The 14,009-nt window shown below is 44.1% G+C and overlaps 1 protein-coding gene across 2 annotated transcripts in view; it reads right to left on the bottom strand.

Annotated features, from left to right (window-relative positions):
- Nucleotides 1-1,041: 1,041 nt before the first annotated feature.
- The window catches only part of SART3 (spliceosome associated factor 3, U4/U6 recycling protein), a 30,063-nt gene continuing 17,095 nt past the window's right edge, over nt 1,042-14,009 (bottom strand). For both annotated transcript variants that reach the window (XM_069961404.1, XM_069961403.1), the window contains exons 17-19: nt 13,627-13,779; nt 11,461-11,642; nt 1,042-5,466 (exon numbers count right to left, since the gene is read on the bottom strand). In XM_069961404.1, coding sequence (XP_069817505.1) covers nt 5,286-5,466; nt 11,461-11,642; nt 13,627-13,779 — 516 coding nt within the window. In that variant the 3' untranslated portion in view covers nt 1,042-5,285. The remainder of the gene's footprint in view (nt 5,467-11,460; nt 11,643-13,626; nt 13,780-14,009) is intronic.

The raw sequence follows: 14,009 nt of genomic DNA, 5'->3' as shown, positions 1-14,009 counted from the left end.
AGATGGACCCAAGAGTGAGGGCGAGTATAAAAATGGCGTTTGGTGCCAGGGGAAAAAAAAAAAAAAGAGAACCACAGAGTTGCCCTTTAAAAGGGTTATTCAGAATAATAATAATAAAAAAAAAAGACTACTTTCTTGCAAAAACAGCACCACCTGTCCTCAGGTTTTATGTGATATCACAATATTCACTTCAATGGAACAAAGCTGCAAAACCCAAACTGAGGACAAGAGTGATGTTGTTTCTGAAAGAAAGTGACCATGTTTTTCTACGCCTGGATAACCCCTTTAACAATCAGCACAGTAATACAACAGAATGTTATGGCTACATCATTTTAGGTAACTGTAGTTTAATAAACCAGAAATGGAAATAGCAAAAACACCACAAGATCTGCATGGCATACAAATAACCAAACAAAAATGCATGTCTGCAATAAAATGCAGCTACCACCTAGTACTCTGCCAATAGCAAGACCTCAGAGATGGCTCCGAGCACTAAGGATTCTTAAAAATAGACCATTGCTATTGTTTTGTTTTTTTACAAAGCTTTTCGCATTTACTTGCATCCGACAAAACAAAACCTGAAAGAACAGAATATATACTTCAAAATAAATTGCATTTTTGGTTCCATCTATGGCATTACATTTGTAGTAAAATTAGCACAAGGAGGTGAGCCGTGCCACAGAAATTCCTTCAATTAAAAAAAAGAAAAATAGATATATTCTCAGACCTCCTCCTGTTTACATCACAGATATATAAAAAAAAAAAAGTATTATTAGACATTAGTGGGACAGTGGCTTATGGTAAATGCGATATATAGTGATGTGTGGAAAGTTGTCTTCTATGTTTGGAAGTACGGATGGTCCGAATAGAGTTCAGTTCGGGTTCGTACAAACCTGAACTCTCGGTAATGATTCCCGCTGTCTGCCCGCTCCGTGCAGCGGGTGGATCCAGCGGGAGGACCGCCTGGAAAATTGGGATACAGCCATATCCATAGGCTGTATTCCAGTTTTCCAGGCAGTCCTCCTGCTGTATCCGCCCGCTCCACGGAGCGGGCAGACAGCGGGAATCTGATGCAGAGCGTTCGGGTTCATACGAACCCGAACCTCAGAGGGTTCGGACCATCCCTATTTGGAAGGACACGGCCAAGATTTCACAATCGAACACATTGCTGTTTCTGATAAATCTAGGCCATTGTTGCAGAGTGCAGCATGCGGGAAATGTTTTACCCCGAATTTACAAAAGCCATCAATGTAAAATAGAAAGTAAATAACATACCAGGAAGAAAAAAAAAAAAAAAATCTGTGCTTTAGGAGCCTGGCTACTGGTCTATTACTTAGCAAAGGTTGCAGCTTGTATATATCCGCTTTGAGGAAAGTGGTTAATTTTTCTTAGGCTCTTTCATACAATTCAGCAATAAAGTATTGGGAATGTATGACTGTAACTTACAAGGTTTATGTTCTAAGATCCAGGGAAAACTGGACCTGGACTGGACTGGAGTTCAGACGCCCTCAGATGCATCTCTGAGAAACGGGTTGAGTTAAAGGGAACCCGTCACCATAAAAAGCTACCTAAGCTATTGGCATCATGTTATAGAGCAGAAGGAACTGATAAGATTGATATATATCTTTAATGGAAAAGATCTTAGATAACTTTTAATTTATTGATTGATCTTTCCATGCTAAGGCTTCCAGTCCATTGAGTGACACCGCCCACTGGACTCCTTAACACAAAGAGCAGGGATTTTAATCAACATGTTACACGTTATACAGAATCTTTTACCACAAAGATATATATCAATCTGCTCAGTTCTTCTTACTCTATAACATAATGTCTGTAGATTAGATAGCATTCTTAGTGACAGATTCCCTTTAAGAATTGGCTGAATGAAATAAGGACTACTTAATAGAACAGGATAACTCAAGGGTTGCTCCTCAACTTACTATAAACTAATGACATATGGAAATAGGTATAGCTTTTTGAATTAAACTCATACTGGTAAATGGCTGTCTCATTGTCATTTATCAGCATGAAGATACCTTTGAAAGGTAATCAGTTACCAGGCAGACCTCCTTATATTTGGGCATCTTTGAGATACCACTGTTACTTTAAGGGGGGGGGGGGGGAGGCCAAAAGGGATCATTTGACTTGCTTAGCAAAAGTTCTAAAAAAAAAAAAAGGATTATATGGTGACGGATCCTTTTTAAAGTGTACCTGTCATGAAAATTTTTCATGGTTGCAAGCAGTTTTGCAATATACCCGCTTTATTTTTCAAGTTTTCTATGTTTAAATAAGCGTTATACATACAGCCAAACTGTGGTCCATGCCGATTTTTTATTTTTTTTTTAAAGAGAAAAGAAAAAAATAACACAGGAAATCCCAGTGTTTTGTGCTCTCACACAAAGAAAGACACTGGTTCATCATGCAGGTTGTATATCAGGGGGCAATTAAAGGAGAAGTCAATTAAAAAGAAAACTGACAGGTTGCGGTACTACTTACCTCTCCCCGTGTCCCCAAAGGCACAAGTCACAGGCTCTGGAACCCCCACCTGAGTTCCCCCGAGTTACTATGTCTTCACAACTTGGGGGGAAATACCCACCCAAGTAATTAATTACCCACTCAGCCAATTAGTGACTGCAGCAGTGTCCCGCCCCAGTCACTGACTGGCTGAGCATGGAGTCCAGGTTGTGAAATTTGAGCAGCAAGAGAACCCGTAGCCTGGCAAGTCACAGAGTGGCAATCCAGCACTGGAGAGCCACAGGGAGAGGTAAGTAATGATTGTTTATTATGCTCACCCTAACGGCTGCCACTTTTTTTTTTTAAATTGTCAGACTTCTCCTTTAACTTAAGACTAATTATATTATTAATTTATTCAAATGATATTAACATCTTTGCCTGCTTATCAGGAAAATGCTCTTTGTTATGCAACAATTCAGTCAGCATAATGTCTGTGTGGTTGCAGAGGTTTTGGTGCTGTGTGACAGGAGAGCTGACCATACAATGCAAGGACCCCCAAGATCCTCTGCTACTGAATGCGGAGGCGCAGCAGCTTTCCACATGTGCTGTGAAGGGAGACACCTAATTGCCATATGTATAGCAGTTATTTAGACATAGAAAATTAAAAAAATTCAATAATCAAAGTATGTTGCAAAAACTGTTTGCAATCATGACAGTGTCTCTTTAACGCATGCTACTTAATGGCTGCTCATTGTCATTTATCAGTATCCTTTGAAGGTAATCAGTCACCAGACAGTCCTCCTCAAATTAGGGTATCTATGAGATATGCTATTGTTACTTTAAGGGGGGGGATGGGCCAAAAGGGATCATTTGACTAACATGGTGCATTTACACAGACAGATTTATGTGACAGATTCTTGAAGCCACAGCCAGGAACAGACTACAAACAGGGAACGGGTCATAAAGGAAAGACTGAGATTTTTCCTCTTTTCAAAGAGCCAGATAAATCTGTCTGTGTAAACGCACCATTAGCAAAAGTTCTACAACAAAGACCTATGTGGTGATAGATCTATCTATATCAACAGTCAGACAATTACATCATTATTTTACCTATTCCTTAGGTACAATGTATTTACTCAGTAGAGGTATAGCCACACAAATGCTTCTCAACAATCCTGTATATAAGAACATGAAACTCAGTTGGGTTAAGTAGATGACTGCAGGCACTACTGCGGTTTGTGTATGTGGATAATCCATATAGTAGCTGTCTGTAGGTAAACCCTGGATTGCGCAAGTCCTCAACCTACCTGGTGTAGCTAGTTATGTACGGGACAAGGTTGGATTTCAATAGTCCAGCAGCAATTGAGCTGGCCAGGCTGTCCTATGTGTGTGCGGAAATGGTGAAACTGTAAGAGCTGACAAAATGATCACACAGGGAGATCATCAAGCATGCCCCCCTAGCGTACGCAGTGTAGATTCGTTGCGCAGGGCCAACCGGCTATACTAAGGGGTGTAAGAAAGGGAGCGGGGCTTTATCTAAGACTGGCGTACGAGTATGTCAGTCTTGATAACTGTCCCCCACAGGGTTCTGCCACAATTTGGGGCAAAACTCAGCAATGTTTAGATTAACTAACATCTAACTAAAAGCTGCCTTGGTGCTACGTGCTCTACCATCAGCTTATTGGGTGCGAAACTATGCCAGACACCCCCAAAGACAGCTGCAGTATAGATTTATGGAGTGTTTTCTAATTTTGTTTTTTGTTATAGGCAATGTATCAGTGGGGGCCAAGAACTGGGACCCCCACTAATGACCTGAATTAGTACTGTAGCTCTGAAGAGAGTCTATTGCAGCCAATTCATATTAGTCATTGGGGGGAGGGCAGAGGGGCGATCAGAGTCTGGACCCTTTCAATACTATATTTTAACATTTTCAAGAGCTTCATGTTTCCTCTGAAGTAACGGAAGAACATAAGAAGAGCCTTTAGAACACAGTGTACTCTAGTTTTCTTTTGGAAGGTCTAAATCATGAGTCTTCAAACTGCGGCCCTCCAGCTGTTGCAAAACTACATTTCCCATCATGCCTGGACAGCCAAAGCTTTAGCTGTCCAGGCATGATGAGAGTTGTAGTTTCACAACAGCTGGAGGGCCGCAGTTTGGAGACCCATGGTCTGAATACTGCAGTTAAATCTACAAATGAAATAAACAAGCAAACAAAAAGTTCTACATGCATATAGTTACAATGCTGCGAGGTGCCACAGTAGTCATCCAACGTATCCCACTATCCAGATATGCACCATCTAGCTTGGGCAGTGAGTACAGATTTCACAAAAGCGGAGGTGTCACTGACATAGGACTGCGCAAGAACTGCTAAGCGCACATTAGTTACTGTAGATCGGCTTGAGTACAGCACATGTTTTAATCCAGTTTTAACCAACGTAAATGAATCTAAATTCCACAAGGGGAAAAAAAAATGATAATATGAGGGTAATACATATAAAATACACAGATCTGGGTGTTTCACTAGGACTGCAACAACAGGTGTAAAAACATACCCCCTACAGACCATTATTAGCTACCCCTACTTTGCCTTGCCTGCCTCAATATGAGGGAAATAAGGAAGCCTGAAGTCTGTACTATTAAAACAAAAAGGTAATAAAGTATAAGAAGACCTAGAAAAGCAAACAACCTGTAAAACAAACTGTACGTACAGCCCGACTGGGCAGAATCTGCAGTCCGTGTGTTTAGTGAAGCCATAAGCAGCTGTATTGATGGATAAGGTCACAAAGGGCAGTCATTTTTCACATTTTCCCATTGCACAGGTCCCGTTTTAATCACTTCCGCAGCAACATCCTGGCAAAGTCAGCATTAGACAGCTTTCGGGGCTCCCCTTCTGCACCTGAAGAGGTCTGTGCTGTTTGGGGGGTACCATTTTCTGTTTTCGGGGTACTGGGTGTATTCTGGCGATGTAGAGATCGGGGTAGGAGGGCCACTTGGGTTCTCCCTTTACCCCTCCTGTTAAAAGAAAACAAAAAGTTAATTTAAGTGTTTAACCTGGATCTGTAAGATCCGACAAGGGAAGCATAGGATGGGGGAAGGAAGGAGAACATGGGGGTACATTTAATATATTTTATTCAATGTTATAGTAAAGTAGTTTAAATGCTTCCTGCTATCCACACCAACATTAACCCCTTAACGACATCGGGCGTACCCATACGCCCCCGTTGCCTGGGCTTTAACGCAAACGGGCGTATGGGTACGCCCGATGTTTCCCCGATCGCTGCGTGTTCACACACAGCGGTCGGGGAAGATGGCCTGCTATAAATCATAGCAGGCCATCTTAGCTTCACGGCACGGGGGGGTGGTTAACACCCCCCGTGCTTACGATCGCCGCTATAGGCTGATCAATTCAGATCAGCCAATAGCGGCGATCGGAACCTTTCCGGGTCATCGGCGACCCGATGACCCGGAAAAAAATGGCGGTCGGTGCTGTCCGAGGACGGCACCGACCGCCATTACTGTAAAAAGTAATGGTGATCGCCGTGCCACCGGCCCGATCGCCGTGAACGGCCGGCCGGCCGTTCACGGCGATCGGGCCGGTGGCACGGCGATCAGAGTCCCACAATATAGTAAATACCTGCCCTGGACCCCTCAGCTAGGTAGCCGAGGGGTCCAGAGCAGGTATTTGTACATTACTCACCTGTCCCGGGCTCCTGATCGGCGTCTTCCGGGTTCGCGGCGTCCTCCGTCATTCCGTTCGGTCTTCGGGTCTTTCCGGCGGTCCCCGTCGTCTTCTTTCGGCTATTTTCGGCTCCAGCCTCGTCATTTTCCGGATTTTGCGCTCTGCTGCCCTCTAGCGGCTGATATGTGTAATACACTTATCAGCAGCTACAGGGATATTCAGAATGTAGAAAAAGGTTGTTTTTTTTTTCCAAATTTTTTTTTCTTCTATTTTCCGCACCCTATCGCCGCTGAGTGTTGATCAGCATCGCACGAAAGTGCGCTGCTAATCAGCAACTCCTCCTTTTTGGCGTAGGGTGTTTTTTTTCTATATCCTACTGCCACGGTCTGCTTATAAGTGCGGCATTTATCAGCAACTCCTTTGTTGGCGTAGGTTTTTTTTTTATACTTACTGTAAAAAAACACGTAAAAAACACTACATTACACCACACTACATTGAATAAAGTTTGACACTACACCACTACATACCCCATATACTAGTCCCCATATAAAGATGGCCCCCAGGGTGTTTTCGGCGTCAGAGGGATACGTTATTATTACCTCCGACACCGAAACAGCCAGTGAGGATGAATGGGGGGATCCTTCTTTCCTCCATTCATCCTCATCATCCAGTGACGTGTCTGGGGGTAGCGTAGTGTGCGCTGCCCCCCAGACACGTCTTTTCTGCCAGTACCGTCCCAATAAGAGATCACGGTATGGCGTGAAATTCTACAAACTCTGTGACAGTACCTCAGGGTACACTTACAGATTTCGTGTACGTGCAAACTGCGGAATGGCGAAGGATAACCCTTTGTGCATTCCGCAGCTGGCACCCACCAGCGGACTGATGCGGGCGCATGTCTCTACCCGTGTCATAGACTCCATTCTATGCACGGGCGGAATCCGTCGTCCATCCAAAGAATGAACACGTTGGACGGAGAGCGGAATCCGCCCGTGCATAGAATGGAGTCTATGACACGTGTGGAGACGTGCGCCTGCATCAGTCCGCCGGCGGGTGCCAGCTGTGGAATGCACGAAGGGTTATCTGTCGCGATTCCGCAGTGTGCATGTACCCTTAGAGTGTATGTAGGAAGGGACACCCGAATCCAGCCCCCAGATGCCCACACCCCCCCCCCCATCCTCGGAGTTAGTGGGGAGATCGTCCGGGAACTGATCTTCCCACTGCTGGATAAAGGTTACCACCTGTACGGGATAACTTTTATACCAGCACCCCCTCTTCCGGTCCCTCGCTGCCCTGTAGCTTGCGGCACGATCCGAACATATCAGAAGCAGTAATAGCGCCCTAATATTTAGCAGCCATGGAGCGGACCCAGCGCTTCTGGATATGTGGGACCCCGTATCGCACCAGGACAACATTTTCCAGGTGACGTCCCCCACACTGGAGAACAGGAGACCCCAGAAGAAGTGCAGAGTGTGGGGTAACAGGGGATCAGGAAGGACACCATTTTCCAGTGTGACACCTGTCCTGATCCCCCCGGCCTCTGCATACTGGATCGCTCCAAGGCGCACCACACGTCACTGGGGTTCTACATTATCTAAATTCTGTCCCTTATTCCTATTTCAGGGGTCACGTTGGTCCGGGGATTATTCTGATCGCCATTATGGAGTCGGGAAGGAATTTTTCCCTGTGATGAGGCTACTGTCGTCTGCCTCACGAGGGGTTTTTGCCTTCCTCTGGATCAACACAGGTTGAGTTTGATGGACACCTGTCATTTACAACCTTATAAACTAATAATTGGCCTAATACCCCCAAATAAATTAGAATTGTCCCTTTTCCCCAGCTAAGTAGGTATGGCCACCATTCCCATTAGAGGATGCCATGATGCAATTACAAAGCCTCTGTGCGGCCAGGACAGTAGAAACCCCCCCCAAGTGACCCCATTCTGGAAACTACACCCCATAAGGAATCTAAGAAGGGGGGCAGCGGGGATATGGCCCCCTGGTGACGGCCACATTTGGGACGTGAAAATGAAAAAAATTGTATTTTTTATTTTCTCGGCACATGTTCTACGTAAGTGCCCGTCACCAGTGGGGTCCATATGCTCACTGCACCCCTTGTTAGATTCCTTATGGGGTGTAGTTTCCAGAATGGGGTCACTTGTTGGGGGTTTCTACTGTCCTGGCAGCACAGGAGCTTTGTAATTGCGACATGGCCTCCATCCTCCATTCCAGCCTCTAAATGGCGCTCTGTCCCTTTGGTGACTTGCCCTGTGCCCATATGGCACATTATGCCCACATGTGGGGTATTTTCGTACTCAGGGGACACTACCCTACACGTTTTGTGTTCATTTTCTTTTTTAACCCCTTGTGGAAATGGAAAAAAATCAAGGCTAGACCAACATTTAGTGTAATTTTTGTAAAATTTTTACTCTAAATTATTAATCTTGTCATGTTTTTTCATTTTCACAAGGGGTTAAAAGATAAAAAAAAAGATTTAATGTGTAGAGCAATTTCCCCTGAGTACGGAAATACCCCACATGTGGACATAAAGCGCCATGCGGGTGCAGGGTAAGCCTCCGAAGGGAAGAAGCGCCATTTGGTTTTTGAAGGCTGGATTTGGATGGAATGGATTTCGAGGGGCCATGTTGCATTCAAAAGGCCCCTGTGTTGCCAAGACAGTTGAAACCCCCCACAAGTTACCCCATTATGGAAACTGAACCCCTCAAGGAATGTAACAAGGGGTGTAGTGAGCATATGGACCCCACTGGTGACGGACACAAATGTGGAACAATGTGGCGTGAAAATGAAATATTACATTTTTTACACTATAATGTTGGTTTAGCCTTGAATATATCATTTTCACAAGGGGTTAAAAGAGGAGAAGAAAAACAAAATGTGTAGCGCAATTTCCCCCGAGTCCGTAAATACCCCACATGTGGACATAAAGCGCCATTTGGGTGCAGGGCAAGCCTCCGAAGGGAAGGAGCGCCATTTGGATTTTGGAGGTTGGATTTGGCTAGAATGGATGATGAACGCCATGTCGCATTTACAGAGCCCTCGTGCTGCCAAAACACTGGAAACCCCCCACAAGTGACTCCATTCTGGAAACTGCACCCCTCAAGGAATCTAACAGGGGGGGGAAAGAGGATATGGACCCCTTGATGACGGGCACATTTGTGCCATGAAAGTGAAAAAATGAAATTTTTCCCTTTCACGTCACATTGTTCCACATTTGTGCCCGTCACCAGTGGGGTCCATATGCTCACTGCACCCCTTGTTAGATTCCTTGAGGGGTGTAGTTTCCAGAATGGGGTCACTTGTGGGGGGTTTCCACTGTCCTGGTAGCATAGGGCCTCTGTAAATGCGACATGGCCCTTGAAATCCTTTCCAGTGAAATTCAGCTTCCAAAAGCCAATTGGCACTCCTTCCCTTTGGAGGCTCGTCCTGCGCCCCCTTGGCACTTTATCGCCACATGTGGGGTATTTCCGTACTCGGGAGAAACTGCGCTACACATTTTTTGTCTTTTTTTGCCTCTTATCCCTTTAAGAAAATGAAAAATTGAAGGCTAGAACAACGTTTTAGTGTAAAAAATAAATTTTTCTTTTTTCACGCCATATTGTTCGGAAAATCTGTGAAGCACCTGTGGGGTCCAGATGCTCACCGCACCCCTTGTTACATTCCTTGAGGGGTGTAGTTTTCTAAATGGTGTCCCTTTAGGGGTGTTTTTTAGGTTTTGACACCCCAGAGCCTCTGCCAACCTGAAGTGGTACAGTCAAAAATGACCAAATATAACGGAGGCGTTGAAATTCACTAGGCGCTCCTTTGTATCTGAGGCTTGTGGTTGCGTCAAATAGCGCAATAGGGTCACATATGGGGTATTTCTATAAACTGCAGAAACGGGGCAATAATTATTGGGGTGCATTTCTCTGGTAATAGGTTTATAATTATGAAAAATATTGGATTACAATAAAATCTCTGCACAGAAAATTAAAATTTTCTAATTCCTTACACACTTAGCTTTTATTTCTGTGACTCCCCTAAAGGGTTAAAACACTTTCTGGATCTGCTTTTGCAGAGTTTGGGGGGTGCAGTTTCTGAAATGGGGTGCTTTGTGGGGCTTTCTAACATACAGGCCCCTCAAATACACTTTAAACCTGAACAGGTCCCTAAAAATATCTGATTTTGAAATTTTACTGAAAATTTGGAAATTTGCTGCTAATGTTTTAAGCTCCCTATTGTGTAAAAAAAATGAAAAATAGTTTAATAAATGCCGCCAACATAAAGTAGACATGTTGCTAATGCTATTTAATATATAATTTATGTGGTATAACCACTTTCTGTATACGCAAAAAAGTTTCAAAGTTGGAAAAATGCATTTTTTCACATTATTTGGGTTTTTTTCATAAAGATTTGTTATGAGTATCGACTCCAATTTACCAGAAATGTAAAGTACAATATGTCACGAGAAAACAATCTCAGAATCAGCCGGATAGGTAAAAGCATCCCGAAGGTATTAATGACTAAAGTGACACTGGTCATATTCATAAAATTTGTCTCTGTCATTAAGGCCATTTCAGGCTCTGTCCTTAAGGGGTTAAAGGGAATCTGTCACTAGGTTAAAATAACATAAGCATAAACTACTGTCAGAAATGGCAAACAGAACAGTGTATTAATTATATCGCTCTGTTGAGTTGTTCTCCTGATATGAAGAAGAATGGGCTTTATTCCCACCTGCTGATTGACAGCTATCTGCCTATACACATTATAGATACACAGTATATATAGACAATAAATTAGCAGCCGGTGGGTAGAAGGAGCTGTTGCTCATGAATATCCAGGACTACTGAGCACATGCACATAATGGAGAGGACTAGTGTGTGGTGCTCAAAGTCCTCATTATCCAGGAGGAGATCTCCAGAACAGCTGCGCTAAATAATGTAAGGGATACGTCATTCTGTTCAGCTTCTCTGGCACTAGTTTATGCTACCCTTAGACAGGGTAGCATAAACCTACTGACATAGTCTCTTTAAAATCGTCACTGTTGTTTTTTTAAACAACCTCCCTCCATTTGATGGTCCATGCGATTCCTAATATATGACTCCTTACTATAGAACAACAGCTGTAAAGTCTAGGCTACTTGGTGTCTCACTCCTCTGCAATCTGCTGCCCACTGCCTGCTTTTACGCCAAGTCTGGAGGGAACACAGGACGTGAGAGTCTACCTACTCAAGATGATCCACACTGTGCCTTAAATCAATGGTGGCTTAAGCAGATCATCAGGTGGATGCCGCAGATGCAGACGGGAACCCTGCCTTTGTTCTATACTTACGCTCCATAGGCTTGTCGAGGAATCATTGCAGAGCGAGCAGCTTCTTGACTCTCTTGCGTTTTTCTCATAGGAGGATTACTAATCGCCACCTTAATAGTATGCTCCTTAAATTTTGAGCCATCCAATTTGATCACAGCTTGTGAAGCCTGGGCCTCGTTTTCATATTCAACATATGCAAGTCCCTAAAAAGGGGTAAAGGATCATGAGACTGAGGACTGCAAAGTGATCATACAGCAAACTCGGGCAATACTATAGACAGAATTAAAGTTATTGTTAGAGATGAGCGAACGTACAGAAAGTTCAGGTTCACTTATGAGTCTATCCATGATTTCCAGTCTGCCCTAGGGCTGTATTCATCTTCTCCAGGCTGCTGGATTCAAATGCCAAGCAATCGGGTTCATATGAGGACGGACTTATTTAAAGGGCTTTTTACATGGGCCAATTATTTTATCGGTCAGGAGCATTGCAAGAAACGCTCCTGCGGACGATAATCAGCCTGTGTAAAAGTGACGACGATCAGCCGCGACCGGCTATTCGTGTCTTTTAAGCGGCTATGAAAATTTATCGTCACCAGCAACAAATCCCCCTGTGATAATGGCAAGCTGACATTATAAGTATATATCCGTGCTGTCAGTTCGCAGGTCACACAGCAGCTAATATACCTGATGTGCTGATGCTGTGATCCAGTATCCTGCTACTCCGGCTCTCCCATCCAGCTGTTGTTTTCAGGCCCCACCTCCAGAATGATTGACAGCAAGAGGAGGCAGGGTCTAAAGACAGCGGCTGGACAGGACAGTGGGAGAAGAGGATGCTGGATTACAGTATGTACTGCTGCTGTGTGATATGGAAACTGACAGCACAGTTAAATGTATATCTATTCTGTCAGTTTTCATGGCTGCATGAATGATACAAGGTACAGCCCAGCAGCTTGATTTCTCAGGACCTTCCCTTGAACTCGGAAAGCCCAGCATAGCTTAGGCCGAATCATGCTATAGAAACACCCTCTTTGCCTCCTCTTGAGCACCTGCACTTGCACTGAGGGTGTTAGAGCTTCAATTGTGCAGGATTTTAGGCAGACACTCAGGGAGGAAGAAGGCGGCGTGAAGTGAAGGCAAAGGCGGTGTCTACACAGCATGATTGGTTACTGAGCTTGGCATAGAACGAGCTTTATCCCCTAATTTACATTTGAATTCTAATATCTTGGAACAGGAGTGTAGGTTTGTAATAAAAGTGGTATCTATGGAATAAGGGTAAGATAAACCATTATACTGTGATTTTACTTTAAGCTGGAAATACCTGCAATTCTATGAACGCAGGAAGTCCGACTACTGAAACCATATTTGCGATCTAGAAATGGCTGGGCCCCATAGCAAATTTTTGATCCCCCCCCCCCTCTTCCCGACTGACTACTAAGCCGTCAAGTGTAGTCATACCTTCATAATTGCAAGCGATCATCAGGAATGCTTTAAGTTAAGGGGACATTTGCAGATATAGGGAGGCTTACCTGATGCTGCAAATGATGACAGCTTAGGAGCGGTCACCGGACCCCCTGATGCGACAAGCCCCTTTATGTAGCTATGGCTGCTACAGTGGTAGTTACGCCCCTGGTCCCAAGACTCCTGAGTGTACTACTCTATCATCTCAGCTAGCTTCCATAGTCAATATATGAAGCAGCATTGAGAATGAACAACCACTGCTCCACTTTAATAGAAGACCTAGGACTCTGTTCTCGAGATCACAAGGAGTTCCAGCAGTAGGAACCTCTGAACTCACTTAGCCTGCAGTCAGACAGCCCCCATGGTGTTTTTCCTAATTGTTTAGACTCTTTCAACTTCATATTAGTTGTATAAAACGGTTATTCAGTGACAACTACTCCAGTCTGTATGGAAGCACAAGTTTTCCAGGCAAAATTGGTTGATGGCCTATCCTTAAACAATCAGCATCTGATGTCCTATTCCAAGGATGGGTCATCAATCATTTTTGCTTTGAAAACCCCTAGAAAGAAAATTACCAGATGCCCCTTTCAGTAAAATCACATCAGAGCTTATAAAAATTATATACTGCTCTAGTGCAGCCAAATCGTTCTATCCGTGCTGCCAGTTGTGCATGTATTGTAAGGTGTGCCTGCAAATACATCTCCAAGTCACACCAGAGTAATAGGCCTACCTTTGGTTTCCCAGATCGATTGGTTACCAGGCGGATCTCCTTAATGGTGCCATGTTCTTTAAAGGTTTCTTCCAGTTCCTCTTTGGTGCAAGAAAATGGTAACCCAGAAACAAACAGCTTATGTTTCTCCAGAGCCGTGCTGTACCTGAATACCTAAGAAAGTCACATCGGTATTAAGGAGCAGTGGAAACAGTACAAAACCCATATGATTGAGTTCTCTAGTATTTCACCTGACCCTCCTATCTCCACAGTCTGATCACTCAAGGTCAGGTCACAATCTTATGACTACTTCTCCTGCATGATGGCACCCACAGATACTGCAAAATCTGATGGGCAACCTCTCCACTGTTCCTTTGCACAAGGTTTGATAAATCTCTCCCTAG

This window comes from Dendropsophus ebraccatus, chromosome 3 (genome assembly GCF_027789765.1).
Source record: "Dendropsophus ebraccatus isolate aDenEbr1 chromosome 3, aDenEbr1.pat, whole genome shotgun sequence".
Classification (NCBI taxonomy): Eukaryota; Metazoa; Chordata; class Amphibia; order Anura; family Hylidae; genus Dendropsophus; species Dendropsophus ebraccatus.
This window is presented reverse-complemented; position numbering and strand designations above follow the sequence as displayed.